This window comes from Trichechus manatus, unplaced genomic scaffold (genome assembly GCF_000243295.1).
Source record: "Trichechus manatus latirostris isolate Lorelei unplaced genomic scaffold, TriManLat1.0 scaffold00086, whole genome shotgun sequence".
NCBI lineage: Eukaryota > Metazoa > Chordata > Mammalia > Sirenia > Trichechidae > Trichechus > Trichechus manatus.
In genome coordinates this window covers 10,387,183-10,406,524 of record NW_004444022.1, presented here as the reverse complement: position 1 = coordinate 10,406,524, position 19,342 = coordinate 10,387,183, and the positions used below count along the sequence as shown (strand labels likewise).

General features: G+C 34.7%; 1 protein-coding gene across 4 annotated transcripts in view; it reads left to right on the top strand.

Moving 5' to 3' along the window:
• Window positions 1-19,342, top strand: part of MON2 (MON2 homolog, regulator of endosome-to-Golgi trafficking) — a 111,418-nt gene that overhangs the window by 6,464 nt on the left and 85,612 nt on the right. For 3 of the 4 annotated variants that reach the window (XM_004381560.2, XM_023736117.1, XM_004381559.3), the window contains exons 2-5: window positions 5,853-5,916; window positions 14,812-14,939; window positions 15,966-16,097; window positions 16,846-16,975. In XM_004381560.2, coding sequence (XP_004381617.1) covers window positions 5,853-5,916; window positions 14,812-14,939; window positions 15,966-16,097; window positions 16,846-16,975 — 454 coding nt within the window. Of the gene's footprint in view, window positions 1-230; window positions 5,917-11,608; window positions 11,691-14,811; window positions 14,940-15,965; window positions 16,098-16,845; window positions 16,976-19,342 lie in introns of those variants that run through there. The other variant, XM_023736118.1, reaches the window with a different exon arrangement.

Genomic DNA, 19,342 nt, shown 5'->3' with positions numbered 1-19,342 from the left:
ACGTTGTTCAGGGTCTTCCTCTTTTTCGCTGACCCTCTACCAAGCTTGGTGTCCTTCTCCAGGGACTGGTCCCTCCTGATAGCATGTCCAAAGTATGTGAGACAAAGTCTCGCCATCCTTGCTTCCAAGGAGCATTCTGGCTGTACTTCTTCCAAGACATATTTATTCTTCTTCTGGCAGTCCATGGTGTATTCAACATTCTTCACCAACACCATAATTCAAAGGCATCAACTCTTCCTCGGTCCTCCCTATTCATTGTCCAGCTTTTGCATGTATTTCTTTGTAATATGGAAAAAAAGTTATTTTCTTTTAGAAAGGGAAAGACAGTTTCTAGTAGTTAGTGATTTTTGTGTTATTTATGAGATACTTAAAAGTGCCCATGAAGGAACTTCCTTCTTTCCTTTTGTATTTTGCTATTACCTTTTAAAGATTATGAACATGTCATTTTGAACTCTTAAGAAAGGTATAATGTATTATAATTCTCAAAAATATTTTTTAAATCCGTAGTGAATCACTGTGTATACATTTCCCTGTGTTTAATTATTTTATGGGATATTATTTAAAGCAAGAAGTTATCCTCTTCTTCATACAGAGAATCTTTGATAAGTAGAAGGAAATCTGAGACTGAAGATCTCCGTTCATACAGGACACTCTTAAAGATCTAGACTAGGCCTGGGTATGCTAAAGTAACACTGCAGTGGTTGGGAACCCGTGATATATAAGTGTTGTCAATAAACATTGATAATGAGAATTTCCAGCAACATAGCGTGCCTATGAGAATAAGATGTTACGGTTTCAAAGTATTTTGACAACAGAGACTTGGATATAAAACGTGAGGAACTATAGTTTTAATTATATGTAAGGCAAAAAAACAGCCTTTTTGATGATTCCTTGAATTTAGGATTGAAAATACTGGTTATGTATTTTTTAAAATACTGCTCCAAAACGACTTTAAAAAAGGCTCTTTATTCCTTCTTATTGTCTGTATGTATTAAAATATTTGTTAAACATACGTATACATACGTGCGCCAACTCTTATTTTTCTAAGGAAATTAAAATAGTGTCTGGCATATTTGAAATCCTTTACCGAAATAAAACATTTAGCATGCTACAGAACTGATTTTGGTAACTAGTAAGGACTAAACTCACTACAATCCAGAAAGTCACGACAGATCACATTGGTATCTATGAAGGTTCAGTTCAGTCACTCTCTGTTGACACTGAGACAAAGTGAAATATTGAATATTGGGTATATACAAGGTATATAGAGCCAGAGTGAGGAGGGGAGGAAGGGGTTAAACATTTGGAAATGATGAAAGAAGCCTCAGTGAGCACAGATTAATTCCACTGCTCTAGTAAGAAATTTACCCAAGAGCATTTGAGATGTAGTGTGTATTACAAATTAATAATTTTAATGTTCTTTAATTTAGTTTTTACAGTAGTAAATTTACTAAAATTTGTACATCTTCAAAATACATCCAGAATCTGACCACTTCTTACCACCTAGGGCCTGTCCACCACCATCTCTTGCTTTTGTATTACTGCAGTAGCCTCCTAAATGGTCTCTCTCTTTCTTGATCTCCCCACCTGCTGCCCCAAGTAGTCAATTTTCAACACAGCATTTAGAGTAACACTGTTAGATCCTAAATCAGATCATGTAACTACTCTGCACAAAACCCTCCACTGGTTTACCATCCCCACTCAGAGTACTATGTTAATAAAAGCCACAGCCCTGGCAGTGCCTTCTACTTAAAAAATCTGCCCTTGGCCTTCTACCTAACCTCCCACCACTCTGTCCTTCATTCAGTTCACTCCAGCCACATTGGCTTTCTTGCTGGTTCCTGAACACATCAAGCACTGTCACTTCTACTTCAGCACCTTGCACTTGCTGTTCCTTCTTCCTGGAGTGCTCTAGCACCCTGACGTGCTCCTGCACCTCCTTCAAGTCTTTGCTCACATGTTACTTTCTCAGTTCTTTAAGATAGCAGTCCCTCCTTCCCTAGTACTCCCTGTCCACTATCTCAGCTATTTATTTCTTTCCAAATACGCTGTATAATTTACTTTCTTGTTTGCATGTTGTCTGTCTTCTCCCACTAGACTGTAATTCTGTTCACTGATGTTTTCCCATTGCCTGGAACAGTGCTGGGCACATAGGTGTGTTCAGTAAATATTTGTTGAGTGAATAAACCTCAGTGAACTGCAGAATTTACATATGTATTTTTTACAGTAAGTTAACACTAGCCTAGCCTAGAAGCTTACTGAGGGGTTTTATTTTGTGTCAAGAAAGGAGGCAGTAGAGGTGCACTTGTGATTGGTCCTGGTACTTGACGCTATAGGTCAGGCTGAGGTCTGGGTTGGATCATTAGGTATTGCACTGTAGTGAAAAAAAGTTGAGAAAATGTTTCTGATGTCCAAAAAAACTAGACCAGGAAGAGTCAGAATTCCTATGTTATAATCCTGACTCTGCTTTTTTTTTTCTTTTAATGCTGGAGCCTTGTCATAGGTAATGGGAGAGTAGGAAAGTCAGAGTATGCCAGAGACTGCAGAAAAAAAAATGTTGCTCCCAAGAGTTCTAGATAAGAAACTTTGCCTCTCTGCTGCACACCTCGTTGTGCAGATCCAATGAAATGGTGGTGTAAAACCACCATAAAAACAATAAAGTGCCATATAAATATAAGTTAATGTTAGTAGTAATACCCTGTATTAGACCTCTTATAGGCGTGGCAGATTTTTACTACATTTTGTTCTATGAGAATTTCTAGGTTTAAGACACTAGAAGTACAACTTGTCATTCATTTTCAGTACCTTACACTCATGGAAGGTCCTTGCAAGTTGTAACAAGTTTACCATTTGAGCATATCCTTACCTGATTACTGAAGTTTTGAAACTGCTCCCTGATTACTTCTCCAAAACTTATTCCTAGAAATACAAGATTGGCCAAATGAGAAAGGACATGGAACTCTTCCCCACCTCCGCCACTCTTACATACCTGGCTTTATTCTCTATAGCACTTACCACTACCTTTCAGGGCTTCCAACCAGTTTGTTCTGATTTGAACCCTTGCTGAGAATTTGCATTTCCACTACAGATACACTGAATCAGAATCTACATTTTAATAAGATGCCCAGCTGATTCTTTATAACTTCCTGGGAACTTGTTAGATATGGAAATCTTAGCAGGGAACTTGTTGGAAACGCAAATTCTCAGCAGGGCTTCGAAGCCCTGCCACCTTACCTAGTACAGATTTGTTTATTGCTTTATTGACTCTCTTTCCCACGAGGATATAAGTTCCAAGAGGGTTGGACTCAAAAAGTTTTTTTTCTGCTATATCCTGTTGTTTAGAACAGTGTCTGATATGTAGTAGGCATTCAGTATATATTTGGTAGATGAATGAATGAAAGAAACTTTGAAGATGCTATTTTCCCCTTCTTTTCCTTCAAACTGTCTTGTTTTGGGGGACCCCCCCTATTTTTAGTGGGGTAGAATGATGGTGAGGAGGAGGAGGAGATATTTCTCCCTGAAATTTGACGTCAGTGTCCTGGAGGGAAAGAGGAGGGAGGATTATTGACAGAAGCCGTAGAGCAGGGGTTCATTTGTTTTCTCATAAGGTAAATGAACAATGTTTAATGTCCTTTAGCCGAAGGGTTCCTTTTCATACCTTTGAGCAGAGCTTCCATTGCCTCACTGTGTGATTGCTGTTTCTCTTCATTTGTGGAAAAGCTTGTATGTGATAAGGTCCTATGTATCAGTTTACTTTGAGTGGTTTTTTAAGATTGCTTCTTAAATAAAATTGTAAAACAAGTCGGAAAGCATATCAACTTTAATGATCTTTTTCTTTTAAAAGGTTAACACATTTCAGTAGTGATTAGTACTTTATTCTTGCTACTACCAAATTAAGCGGATCCAGGTGAATTAAGTTTCTTTTTTAATCTTTCTTTTTAAAAGAAAAGCATTTTCCTTGTCTTAAAAAACAATTTACAAAGGCATCGATAAAACTTTCTTAAAGTTTTAGAAGTAAGACCTAGTATATCCGTTAGGCATCTTAGTTGGAGGCAGTGAAAGCTCATATAAGCAGACATGAAATTAATTGATAGGATTGTGTGGCTCACAGAGTTGGTAGAAGGCAGGAGGGAAAAAGCCCTAGGAAAACTGCAGTAACAAAGGGAGGCTAAAGAGCTGGAGCAGGCGCCCGTGAGACCATTACTGCTGCCTCTGTTGAACACAGACTGTGTGTTACAGATTGCACTGCTGCTTGCACTGGCCACTCGATGTCACCACTGGTTCTGCTGCTAGCACTGCTCTTGGCAGCTAGATGTTGCCTCCACTATCGCTACTTTCAGAATTCTTTCTTGCCTCGGCTTTTCTGTGCCACTAGCCTACATATTCAAATGCTTGATGGGTGCATATGTTTAACTAAGCTTAGGTTGCCAGGTCATGTGGGGAAGAAAGTCTCTGGAATTTTCAGTTTTAATAGTGGAAGATGAGCTCTGTCTTGCACCAAAGCACATGAAATTGGGAATTTTCCAGTCATTGGCAGGGCTTTCACATGCTTGGAAGCCAACAAAGTAACAAAGACCCACTACACATAGTATATTCTAGAATCGATTGTTTATTTTATGTGTTAACCAGCTCGTCCTCAGAGTAAGAATCCATGGAACACTGGTGTTCTTCCATAATTATTTTTACAACTTTAGAGCCTTTGAATCACTTATCCTTAGCAAGCAGCAAGAGATAATAAATGGGCAAGTAGCAAGAAAAATTAATAGGAAAACTTGGATATATTATGTCTTATGAGTGTTTATGTATTATTTTTGGAGATGTAGAGACCACTGTAAGTATGAAGTAGCCACACTTCTTGATAGAAAAATGTTCTAAGTTTCTATGATGTGGATAATATATCAGTGTTTTATGTCATCACTGTCTAATAGGAATATAATATGGGCCACAAATGCAAGACATATGTAATTTTAAATTGCATTAAAGAAGTACAAATAGGGAAAACTAACTGTAGTAATATATTTTATTTAACCCAATATATTCAAAACATTATTTCAGCATATATAATCAATGTAAATATTGAAGAGCTATCTTACACTCTCTTTTCGTATTACACTTTCAATATCCAGTGTGTAATTTATATCTAGGAGTCCCTGAGTGGTGCATACAGTTAGTGTGCTTGGCTGCTAACTGAAAGGTTGTAGATTCTAGTCCACGCAGAGGCACCTCGGAAGAAAGGCTGGTGATCTATTTCCGAAAAACCAGCCATTAAAAACCCTTATAGAGCAGAGTTTTACTCTTACACACATAGGGTTGCCATGATTCAGAATCAGCTTCCCAGCACCTCGTTTTGGATTTTTATTTTACACTTAGAAGATAAGCTCAGTTAGAACTAACCACATATCAAGTGCAGAAAACTGGCTCTTCTAATCCAGAGCAGTAGTTTCACTTGATTTTGTTGTGTTTTGATTTTTTTGTGTTTGTGTTGTAGAGAGGGGAAGGGTGACTTGGGGAGGACAAACCTGATTTTTTCTGTTAAGTTTTGTTTCTGTTGTTATTTTTTATTTTCTGGACATTAAAATTGATGCAAACTTGAGCTATTCCAGATATGCCTCATGGCAGAGGAAGGCAACATAGGGTAGTACATTGTATGTGATTGATTAAATTAATCATATTTGATTGCATTTAATGTATATGCCACTACCAGGCTTAATATCTATGTTTTGAAAATACAGAAAGGTGTTAGTGACTGACTATTTGTGCGTGAGGTTTTATCTGTCATGTATGATTTCTTTTCTCTGCACAATTCATGTTAATAGTAAGTTTTTTTGTTCTAATTATTTTTATTTTTGCAGGCTGCTGAATCAGGAATAATAAAAGTTAAAACAATAGCTGCACGAAGCACCGAAATTTTGGCAGGTAACTTTTTGCATTAAAAATTCAACAGTGAATGAAAAATTAATAGTAAAAGCAGAATCTTAAAAAGCCGTCAGTTTTTTGTAGCGTCTCTTCCTCGTCTGTAGCATGTTACTCATAATGACATACAAAATGTAAGAGTCTTTAACTTACAACCTGATTGATTGGGTTTCCCAGAGATGAATATTAAAACATTCTTTGAAGTCAGAAACCTTAAAATTGCTAACTCCTTAAGGACAAGGATTTTTTCTTACTCATCTTTGCATTCTCCTCCACCTCTTGCTAACCATCTAGGACATACCTTCCCCGTGAAAGACATTAACATTTGTTGTATTGAGTTGAATGGAAGGTGGGTTCCCAGTCCACCTTCCAAGGTCTCTTTTATCTTTAATATATCAACAGTTCATAAGTGTTATTATACATTTAGTAGTACTATTTGAGTTTCGAGTCCAAGGTCTAAGGCAATTTAGTCAGGAAGAAAAAATGGGAGTGGGTTGGAGAAAAGAAAGCAAAAGTGTTATCTTACCTCCTCTTGATGGAATATGGTTTTCAAGGAGGAATTTTCTAGAGTTTCTCTTTGGCACCCTTTCACCACCCAATTTACTCCTTTCTCTTTTTTTGGTGCCTTCTATTCTTGCCTCAGTAATGAACATGGAAAAGAGGGAAGCTGGCGTTTTATGAGAATCTGTTATATGAAAGGCAGCTGTGCCACTCTCCAAACTCTGTCTTATATAAGTCAGCCTTGGGGGGAAATAATATTATTCTCATTTTATAAAAGAAAATTGAGATGCAAAGAGATTATATTACTTTCCCAAGGTCATGTGATAAGTGGTAGAATCAGATTGAAGTCCAAGATTGATTGTTCAGAGACCATGTTCTTCCTGCCACTGTGCTGCCATGGTACCTTAAGATTTCCACACTAGCCACTCCCTCCCTAGTGTTTTATACTTACTTCACTGATCCTTTAATCTGCATTTCCATCAGTGTTATTAACGTCAGCTAGTTATAGGAGAAAAGCAGCCCTATTAAATTAATATATACCAAGTCCAAATAATAAAGAACCTCTTTTATTCTCCTAAACCTATTTACATTTTTTAAAAGGATGCCACTAAATCTCATATTGGTATAATTTCAAATATAATTTTCAAGATGAAGATTTTCGGGGGCAGTTTAGGGGTGGAGGTGAGAGTGGATTTTACTTAGGCTAGCTTGCGTTAACTGGAAATTTGCTCTTAGGGTTAGCTTTCCTAAGTTGCATCTGTTTCTCACAACTTCTTCCCAGATTTTGAACAGTCTCTCAAAACACCAAATAATTTTATAGCATTATTCATGGCTGTGGCAAGGCTCTGTGTGCATATTGAGGAGGGATGTGGTGAAAGTGGTGGGGAATGGCAAAGGTGGTTGGGTTGGGACGGTGGGCACATGGGTTATGGGAGATGCATGTTGGGTGGATTAGCTACCATGGGGAAATTAGTGGACTGTGGGGAAGTTGGAGACAGTAGCTAGTCATATTAGAGTATCATTACAGGTATTTACCTTTGCTACTGTCGTTGATATGGTAAGTCCTTTAATTATTCTTCACTCATAGAATTTTTTATTGGTTCTGTAGTTGGTGGAAGATTAAAAAAAGTTTCATTTCTTCATAGGATCGCTGTCTGTTCCAGTGTTCTATACCTAAATAAAATGTCTAGTTAGTTAATCTCAAGGACAAGTAAGAAAAATTTTGGCTCAGTCAGTTGAGTTTAATATACAGAGGGGCTGTTCCATTTTGATTCAGTTAACTTTATTCCGGTCAAGCTACAACAGATCTTTATGTAATACAATTAATAGTTTATACTTTATTCACTATAGTATCCAGAGCCATGAATTTAAGGAGTTATATTAGTATTTAAACTTTTCCTAGTATTTTTTTAGTGTTTGTAGCAGCTGATACCTAAAAAGAGATATATTTACAGACCACTGCCATCTTGAAAATCAATCTCTTAAAAACAAGTGAAGAGTTTAAATTAGTGTATAGTTTCTAAACTACATAGTTAATACAGAGTACAGTTAATACTGAGAAAAATGCTTAGTTAACTTTTTTTTTTTTAATTTCTTGAGAAATGTTTACTTCTCTATAGTCTTTGAGACTGTAGGAGAATATAGGATATTATTGTAGTGCTGTAATGGATGTCAAAGATACCAAACAATTGAGTATCTAATGACATGGGATATTGAATTTTCAGATGTCCTTGCATATTCAGAAAATACAAAAGATTGCTATAAATATCAAAATCCTTGATTAGGATCAGCTAGTCTGATAATTATACTCAACACAGATTTCTAGCCAACTTTAGTTTTCTTCGATTTATTTTCCAAAGGAAGTTTATTTACATTATAGAATAATCTTTGCTTTACATTTCCCCTTCTTTTAAGCATCCTCCTTTAATGTTTATTTTTCTTTGTTTTCACTGCTGTCATGAATGCTGACATAAGTGGGAATGCTATGCCAGGTAATGTCAGCATTGATTCAAGTATACAGATCATTATCTCAAAATTTTCTTTCTCTTTAAAAATAAACTCTGCAAGTGAGAGCTAACAACATAAAGTTTTTCATTTACAAGGCTAAATGCCTTTATGTTTCATTTGACTACCATATATTGCAAATTGTTTTTTATTATCCTAGTTTATAATATACTAGAAATTGAGAAGGCTTGTGGTAGACAAAAATTACATGAACAGAGAATCTACTTTTTGAATAGATGTTTGAAACAAGGAAATAAATGAAGCGGTGATATTTTTTACAATTGTATGTTTAACCTCTACCCAAAATCATGACAGTTAGATCCACCTGGGCTTTCAGCTACTGTCAGTACATAATAAGAGTTTTCAATAGATAATCATTATGTCTGATTTGTGTTCTTCCTTTCTCACAGTTTTCCTCCATCTTTTTCATATCGACATAGCTTTATTACTTAAAGGTATCTAATTTAAGTAGCAACGAGTAAATATACTGTGGATTTTTTTTTCCTGTGTTAAAAGGTATTTTATCTATTTAGTATATTCTATCTTGTCAGCATATGTACTTGTGATATTTTACAGACATCTCTAGAATATATCATGCAGTGGATTCTTAGTAAAGAAATAATTATGTAAGAATCACTAGGGAGGATACAAAGATGGGTAATATAATTCACAATTTATATGGAAGTACAGGAAATATACTTGAAAAGTATGTTTGTGCTATTCATTTTGTTTAGCGTACATGCTCTTCCATACACCTTTTGAAGTCCTTAAAATTCAAAATATATTTCCTATTGCCAGAAACTTTCCTTACTAGATGACATACTCTCTGCGCTCAGGGTCAGTATCTTATTCTTCCTCATATTACATGGAAAAGAGTAAGCACTCATTAAATGTAGACTGAATAAATGAATCACTCCAAGATGTAAGCAAGTCTCTGCTGCCACTCGTGTGTTTTTCTTCCCTCTTTAATTTTACACTTTATGTGAGTACCTTAATTTTGTCGTGTTTAGTTTATGTCAACAGAGTAGTGAAGGAGACAGACCACTAAATAGAATTTTAATACTGTGTGATAAATGCCAGGATGGAAGTATATACACATAAGTTGCTATGTGATCATAGCCTGGAAACAGAATCTGAGTCTTGAAACCTAAAAAGGAGTTAGCCAGGCATGTAGAAGTAAGATGTAGAAGTAGAAAGTAAAAAGGACTATTTAAACAGATACATGAGGTATAAAATGGCTGGTGTATTTGGATACATTATTCAACTACAGCTTGAGTATAAAGTATAAAGGGGAGAATAGGTATCAGGGAGATCATAAGGGACATTGTGTGACAGACAGAGCAGCTTGATGGACAGCCACTGGAGAGTTTGAAGCAGTCAATTATTCTGTGTCAGTGTGGAGGATATATTTCATTGTAACATCACTGAAACAGAGATCAGTTAGGAGATTATTCCTGTAATCCAGGCTAGAAGACATGCAATCACGAATTGACCTGTCTGGCCAGGGTGATGACACAGTTTGTGTACAATATAATGTGCTTTTATTTTCCCCCACTTGGATTTTTTTTTGTTTGTTTTAAATTTTTTATTTCATATCCTGTCTTTTATTATAAGTATTTTTCTTTGATGCCATATGTTTTTAAATTTTAATTGCTGTATGGTATTTCAGCAAATGAGTTACCGTTTATTTAATCATTCCTTTGTGTTAGGCATGTTTCAGTATTTAGAGTTATTTCTTGAAATTTCCAGATTTGAAATCACTAAGTTAAAGGATATGAACTTGTTTAAAGTTTTTGGAATGTGTTACCACACTGCTTTTTGAAAAGACTGAAAGTTTACACCTTTACCAACAGTAAGTGAGTGTATTTTTATAGCATCCTTGCCAGGATTATTATTTTAAAAAAATCTTTTTTGGTAATTGAATAGATAAATGACTTCTATGTAATTGACTTTTTTATGTTGAACATTTTTCTTTATACGCATTAAATTATTTCCTTATTTTATACTCATTCCTTTGAGTTTTCCTTTTCAATTTGCTTTAGCTATTTATATAGCAGAAATGTTAACTTCCCATCATGTTTACATCATATTTTTCTCAGATCATTTATCTTTTAATTTTTTTTTATTTAGATGCTGTCTTTGGCTGGCTTCTCTAGAGGAGCAAAACCAGTGAAGCATATATATATAGCGAGAGAGAGAGAGATTTATTTTAAGGAAATGGCTCATGTAGTTGTGGAGGCTGGCAAGTCCCAAATCTGTGGGTCAGGTGTCAGGCTGGAGGCTTTTCCTGACTCACGTGGTTGCAGGGGCTGATGAACCCAAAATTGGCAGGTTAGGCGACAGGCTGCTGGCTCATGGACCTGCGGGAGCTGGCGAATCCCTAGATCTGCAGGTCAGGCGGCAGGCTGCTGGCTCATGTCCCAAGAACCGGAGGTCAGATGATGACAAGTGGGATGCAGAATTGAGAGAGAGAGAGACAGCTTTGCCAGAACATCTATATATATTGGATGCAGGCCACACTCCCAAGGAAATGCCCCTTACATCAGATCACAAAATGGAAGATAATTACATAATATTGAGAATCATGGTCTAGCAAAGTTGATGTAGAACGTGAACCATCACAGATGCTTTTCATTTTTATGTAATTAATTTCTCTGATTTCTTTTGTTGCTCTCATTTTAGAAAGCCCTTTTCATTCCACAGTTAATAAACGTTCATTTTAATTTTCTTTTAGTTTTTCTGTAGTTTGATTTTTCCCCCTAATTAGTAATGTATGGTACAATGTGAGGATTTAGATTTTTTTTTCTTTTTCAAAATTACTAACCAGTTGTACCAACATCATTTGCTGAATAATCCTTCCCTGTCCTATAATGTGCCTTTAATATAAAGCTGCCTATGCTTTTATTTGTCTTCATATTCTTGAATCAATTAAATATATATTCAGACCTTTTGAACCCATTAAAAGTTTTCTTTCTTTTTTTTTTAATTTTGTTAGGAATATCAGCCTTCCTCATAACTAGATTTTAAGCATTTTGAGGATAGAAATCATTTCTAAGTCACATTTTATTTCTTTCACAAAAATTAAAATTTGTTATTTAGCTGATTGTTAAATTTATCACAATAAAGCTTTTATTAACCCCTGTTAATGTGATTCTTAGTGGGGTATCCTAGTTTAATTCTTTTTTTCCAGGATTAAAAACTACAATTATGCAGTGAAACTGCTCAGAGCAAGGAAACCCCTAGGATATGGGGACCTCTTGGATCTCTTTCAGGTGTGTGAAAGTGCATCATTTGATCTCACAGCTATATCATTTGGAAATGCAATACTTATCAAACACACAGTGTTGCTCTGTTAAAAGAGTTATGCTTATTTAAAGGATGTAAGTGGAAAATAAACTTTTCCTTTTCTTTCCCCCAAAAGCTATTTTTATAAAGTTTGATTACAAAAGGTCAACCATTTTCTTTTCCTTTTCTGGAATGATGCATAAAATGGTTAAAGCAAGATGTCTTTATTTTACGGTATAGCCTTTACTTCTGCCTTAGGAAGGTTTTATATAAAATTACCTTTTAATAGCATATTATTAAAATTATCATATACAAAGACAGAAGAGATACCTCTCCATTAGAAGAGCAAGATCAGTTTCTGCTTCCAAGGACCACTATCATTTTTTAAAAAGCGAAAAAAAAAATAAGTTTTTTTTCCTTACCTTTCTCTTACTGAGTTTTGATCTAGATATGGTGTATATATTTTTGCTTTTTAGGCTGTGTTTCAAAAGACATAGAGCAACAAGTTTTTAAAATTATTTTGTTGATCGTCAATTCTAGATAACATAGAAACTTCCTTTTTGACCTTTATGTTTTCATGTAAACTGGGGAAGAAAGAAAGAGTAGGAAGGAGAAGAGGAATAGGTTTTTTATTCCTTTAAGCTATATTAAAATAAAGTTTTTAAAAATTATGTTTATTAACATGTGTACCACTGTTTCATGAGAAACTATTTGTTCTGTGAGCCTTCACCTGAAGTACAATAAAAGATAAAAAAAAGAAAAAAAAATTATGTTTATTACTACTTTAAGTTGATCTCAGTTTGATAGACTGACATGATTCAGCATTTTATTATGATTGCCTTTTTTTATTGATTCTAAGATGTATGGTTTTTTTTTTTTTTAACAGTTTAACATCCCTGAAATATCGGTATGCATCTTACAGTTGATAGCATCTTAGAATCACTTTGGGCCAGGTGGTGTTGTAGTTGTCTTAACTGGTGCTTTTGTGAACTTTTATCATAGCTGTTTATATCATTGTCCCATCAGTTGAGTTATGTGTATTGTTGATACTACACATGTTAAATTTAAAATATCACCTTAGTTGTTGTGTAAAATCTTTCTGTTAACATCTTATGGTAAGAAAGCATCAGCATCAAATCGTGTAGAATGTGTGTCGGTGGCTTAGACGAAAACCCCAGAGATGATAGTGAAATACTCTTTCAAGAAATGAGGGGTCCCCAACGCTCTTGATGGCTCAGAGAATGAAATTATGAGGAAAAAATTTAAATGATTTAAAAGTGTATGTCATAGTTAAATTGGCACTAGTTTTCTTTATTCATGATATTACTGTATGTCTTAAAACCAATGACATTGTGGGCTCTAATACAATAATTGTTTGTTTTTTTAATGATGATAGGATCCCTTTCCTTTTTGTCTGAAGGAAGACTTTAGGCAGACAACTTTAAAGTGAATATCATTGGTTCTTTTTTGGCATTTTTAACTTCCATTATCATTGGAGTGCTGTTTACCTTAAAGAGTGGCAGCGTGATGTTGTAGGAAGATACAGAACCAGGAGTTAGAAGACTTATTTTCAGATTCTGACTTTACCATCTATTTATTGTTTCACTTGGGCCAAATCAGGTCTTGGGCCATCATAAATTCTATAAGATTTATTATGATGATCAAATGAGAAATACATATTAACATCATAAACATTACAAATGTACCTTGTTACTATTGAAAGCTTTGAATTTGACTGAATAACATTTAATAATAAAGAATGTTCAGTGAAGGTAGGGGTAGCTTTATAGTCTAGTGATTCTGGCAAGATTGAATATGATAGGATATTTAACCACTGCTTCAGAGTAGTTTTTTTTTAACTTTATAGTCATCTTTCAGGTATTCATATCAATGGTTTGAGACATTGGTATACATGTGTAAAACCCTTATATATAAGAAAGGAAGGAAATGAGAGAGAACCCTTTCGGAAATACATTTTTTGCCAGTCATATTTGCCACTTCTTAGACCTCCTGAATCAGTAATTTGTGCTGGCGTACTGAGGAACTTTGCACAGCTTGCTGTAACAGGAAATTATAGTCTTTATTTATGATAACATAAAGGGAGCTTTGGGAGAGGAAAGGTGGGGATTTAGATGATAAAGTTAACACTGATTTTACAATTTTAATGTTGATTCTGGACGACTTTTTCTAAATTTCCTTTGAAAAAATATTTTAAAAACTCAGATTTGTATGTCTTTTTTTACATGTCTTGCCTCAATTGATTGATGGATTTAGTTCCTTTGAAAACATACCAAACATACGTTTAGTGTTTTCTTGACTTAAAATTCCATGTTATTTATTCACATTTCCTGAGGTTAACAGACCTGTCTTACTCATCTTTGTGTAGCCATTCAGTGTGTGTTGATTTAATTTCATTTTGTAGATTTAATTATGTATAATTCAGTTTGTGCATTTTCTAGCCTCATATATTTTTGTTGCCACTTGAAAACTTCTCAAAGAATTGGCTTGGTAGAAGGAATTACATTAAGGTTTGGAATTACAGCATACACGTATAATTAATTTAAAGTAATGTTTCAGTAATGAGAGTGATATTATTGTTTTTAATGAGTTGTGTTTATTTCTTGAAGAAAAAATAATACATAAATTCAAGGCGTATAGTAAAATTCTAGGGAGCTTCTGAATATTCATTCACAAATGTGTTGGGATGTATCTATATACTATTTTAAATTACTTTTTCTGCTCTGGGGTATAAATTCTTATAGTGTCCCTCCTGTACTATAAGAAATAGAGTGCTTCTCTGAGGCAGCATAGAATTTCTGAGAACCCGTACACTAAATGTCCTTAGAGTTTGTAGCAGAAGATGGAGGAGAACCAAAGGACAGAGTGTTAGGAGAAAGAAGGATAACTGTAGTTAAGGGGTGTAGTTTAGGTACAATATCTGCAGTTTCTAGCTGAAGTATTTTAACTTTTACTACAAGACTTTTATTTTGGTGTTTATTTTCCATAAAGTACTTCTTAGTAAGATTGTCATTACTGCTTGTAATTAAACAAAATATCTATTCCAAATTATGAATTAAATTTAATAATTTACTTTATATGTATCTAAAGCATTGAAAGAGAATAGCTCAGAAGTTGTTCAGCCTTTTTTAATGGGGTGTGGAACCAAGGAACCGAAGATCACTCAGCTATGTTTGGCAGCCATTCAGAGGCTAATGTCACATGAAGTCGTATCTGAGGTAATATGAACATTTTTATCTGAAATGTGCACCTAAGAATAGAATCAGGAATTTTTATAAGGGGAGAATAAATCATACTTAATATTTAATGTGAGTCAGTGTTATAAATAACAATGTGCTTGAAGGAAGTGCTTAATTTAAAAATGTTGCCAAACTGTCTAATTATTAAACACTCTTAAATAATGAATAAAGATAAAGTGCATTATATCAAGTCGTTTGTAATCTCAGAAGTCACAGTTCAGTGATATAGATGACAATTTTGAGAATCAAAGCAAATTTTCAGTGTTATCGCATAGTTATTTAATGTAATTCAGAAATTTTTTTTAAATGGGAAAACTGTTGGTTTATTTCCTAGATCATCTGAATTGATAATTGGTTGTTCATTAACTTTAGTGCGTTGTTTGTATCTAACCTTATGATGGTAAAGCAAGAAAAAAGGATTTCATCCCTATGAATATGCATCCTGCTTTCAAATTTAATGATATTACCTTAATCCTGTATTCCATAAGGTACTATAATAGAAGTGGTAAATTCTTTTGCCCTTAGTATGGTGTCCTAAACAATGTCAGATTTAATTGAATTTATAAATATGTTATTAATTTAAGTTGCATTTTGCTACTTCTATAACATTTTGTAGGTGAAATAATAAATAACTAGTAGCAGACTCAGTTAATTTGGGTATGTCCATATTATTTATAAATGTCCAAATGAAATACACTCATATTGTTGTAGAAATGAACTTTAATTTTGACTAGGTATTTCAGAACTGCATGCTGCTATTTGAGTTTATGCAAAGAGGATATTACATTCTAGAGAAATTACTTTTTTGAAAAGAAAATTAATTGATTTCATGTCTCAAGTTGATTGAGAGACGTGTGTTTGGGACAGCAGATCTGAAAAACATGACGTTTGTTGTTGTGATAAAGAAATTCTCTCCAGGAGAGGGACGGTTTATGCACATTTTCTCACTTAGGGACCTAAAGCATATTTTATTTGTTGACAGTAATTAAAATAATTATTTTACAGACTGCAGCTGGAAATATAATTAACATGCTTTGGCAGCTAATGGAAAATAGTCTTGAAGAACTTAAGCTACTTCAAACAGTTCTTGTTCTTTTGACAACCAATACAGTAGTTCATGACGAGGCACTCTCTAAGGTAGGAAATCTGTTTGCAAAAGTATATAAGTGTTTTGAGCAGTATTTGAATAAACTGTCCAAAAGAGAAAAGTCTGATGCTGTTTGAACCAACTTCCCTGTAGCTATTGTGATGATTGACATTATACATAATACCATCAGTGCCTTGTTTTCTCCCGATTAGAGTTGAAATCAGGTTAGGGTGCTTAAGTAAAGCCTTTTGGGTACAGCTGACAGGCTTAGTTACCAACAGGAAAGAGAAAAGTAGCAGAAGAATAGGAGTAGAGGAAAAGGGAAGTGAGAAAAAATGTTTTGAGAGGTGTCAGTGTTCTACACAATTGCCTTGAGTATTTTAGATTCCCTGTGATAGCCCTTCCCCCTTTAAAAATAATTTTCAGATGGATGTGATATATAAGTCAGTTTAAATTTACCTGTGTCCCTTAAGTGGCTTGAAAGACTTCTTTCAGCATTTACACTAGATAAGGTGTATGTATGATACCTATTTCTTGTTTCCTCCCCACTCCCACCCTCTTTGATAATATATAACAGCTGTTGTATTATATATATCACTCTTGAAAAACTTTAATTATGAAATATTTCTAAAAAACAACGTGCAAAGAGTAAGGAAGAGTCTTCAATTAATGCTTTGTTTTTAAAAATTTCTTTGGACTTTAAATAATTGTTCTGTTATAATTCATGGGTCACGTCAGATAAAGGTAACAGCCATGCTCTTCAGTCTTATTTCACACTAAATGAAAATTGATTTTTAGGCAATTGTTCTTTGTTTTCGACTACACTTCACAAAAGATAATATTACAAATAATACAGCTGCTGCTACAGTGCGACAAGTTGTTACTGTTGTTTTTGAGAGGATGGTTGCTGAAGATGAACGACACAAAGGTAAAATAATAAACGTTTCTCTTGATGGCGGGTGGGTCTTACATACATGATTTTATTTTATTGATGTTCATCCTTTGTCCTGTGAATTTGGGATATCCTAAAACTAGAATAAGTTAAAAATGTATCTGTCATAACATTATTATTAATACTGTATGTTAATAACCATCAGTGCCTTATTTTCCCCAGTGGGAATTTAAAAATAAACCCCCATAATTTTATCACTGTAAGAAGTCAGCTCTTCATTTTCCATATTCATTTCTAATATGTATGCATAATTTCATATTGAAGGAGAAATTTTGCATTTTTAAACAAAACATTGCATTGTATGTATTTTTAACCAAACATTACATTATATATTAATTTTTCACGTTTTTCTTTTATCTTTATAATTAAAATTTTAATGATTATATTTTGTAACTATTCTATAACATAATAGTCTCATATTGGACACACATTGTATTCAATATTTTAGAATTGCTGTTTTGAATGTCTTCCTACATATATTTTTTCCACCTTTTGATTTATCTTTTTAGGATAAATTCTCAAGAGTGAGCTTCCTTCATGCGAATTTTTGTCTGCTTATTAACGTGTTAAACTTTATATAATAAAAGATTAATATTTTTATATTTTCGTCAAATATCTTTATTGTAATTTTTAACATCTTTTTCTTTGTGATTTTAGAAAGCTTCCTAAAAACTTAGAAACACATCCTTTCAAAGATCTGACAGATACGTTGTTTCTGTTATAGTTTCTGTAATTTGATAACTTTTTTTTAATTGTATTTTAGATGAAGGTTTATAGAACACATAGTTTCTCATTAAACACTTAGTACACATGCTGTATTATGAGTGGTTAACAACCCAATGACACGTCAACACACTGCCCCTTCTCAACCGTGGGTTCCCTATTACCAGCTTTCCTGTCCCTTCCTGCCTTCTAGTCTTTATCGCTGGGCTGATGTGCCCCATTAGCCTTGTTTTGTTTTACAGGGCTGTCTGATCTTTGGCTGAAGGGTGAACCTCGGGAGCGACTCCATTACCGAGCTAAAAGGGTGTCCGGGGGCCATACTCTTGGGTTTTCTCTGGTCTCTGTCAGGCTAGTAAGTCTGGTCATTTTTTGTGAGTTAGAATTTTGTTCTACATTTTTCTCTAGCTCTGTCCAGAACCCTCTGTTGTGATCCCCGTCAGAGCAGTCAGTGGTGGTAGCCAGGGACCATCTAGTTGTACTGGACTCAGTCTGATGAGGCCGTGGTAGTTGTGGTCCATTAGTCGTTTGGACTAATCTTTCCCTTGTATCTTGTTTTCTTCATTTTCCCTTGCTTCCAAAGGGGTGAGACCAGTGGAGTATCTTAGACAGCCACTCACAGGCTTTTAAGACCTCAGATGCTACTCACCAAAGTAGAATGTAGAACATGTTCTTTATAAACTGTGTTATGCCAGTTAAGCTAGATGTTCCCCAAGACCATAGTCCCCACAGCAGTCCGCCCAGCAGTTCGGTCCCATAGGGAATTTGGATGTGTCTATGGAGCTTCCATGACCTTGCCTTGTATAAGTTGTGCTGGCTTCAACAGTATTGTGTACTGTCTTATTCTTCACCAAAGTTACCACGTATCTATTGTCTATTTAGTATTCCCTCCTCCTGCCCCTCCCATCGCTTGTAACCACCAGAGATTGTTTCTTTTTGTGTATAAACCTTTTCATGAGTTTCTACAGTAGTGGTCTCACAATATTTGTCCTTTTGTGATAGACTTACATCACTCAGCATAATGTCCTCCAGTTTCATCCATGTTATGAGATGCTTCACAGATTCATCATTGTTCTTTATCGTTGCATAGTACTCCATTGTGTGTATGTATCATAGTTTGTTTATTCATTCATCTGTTGATGGGCATCTAGGTTGTTTCCATCTTTTTGCTATTGTGAACAGTGCTGCAGTGAATGTGGATGTGCATATGTCTGTTCGTGTGACGGCTCTTATTTCTCTAGGATATATTCCTAGGAGTGGGATTGCTGGATCGTGTGGTATTTCTATTTCTAGCTTTCTAAGGAAGCGCCATATCATTTTCCAAAATGGTTGTATCATTTTGCATTACCACCAGCAGTGCATAAGAGTTCCTATCTCCCTGCAGCCTCTCCCACATTTATTATTTCCAGTTTTTTTGATTCGTGCCAGTAATGCCAGGTTGAGATGGTATCTCACTGTGGTTTTAATTTGCATTTCTCTAATTGCTAGTGATCCTAAGCATTTCCTCATGTGTCCGTTGGCCGCTTGAATGTCTTCTTTGGTGAAGTGTCTGTTCATTTACTTTGCCCATTTTTTAATAGGATTATTTGTCTTTTTGTTGTAGAGGTGTTGGATTTTCTTGTA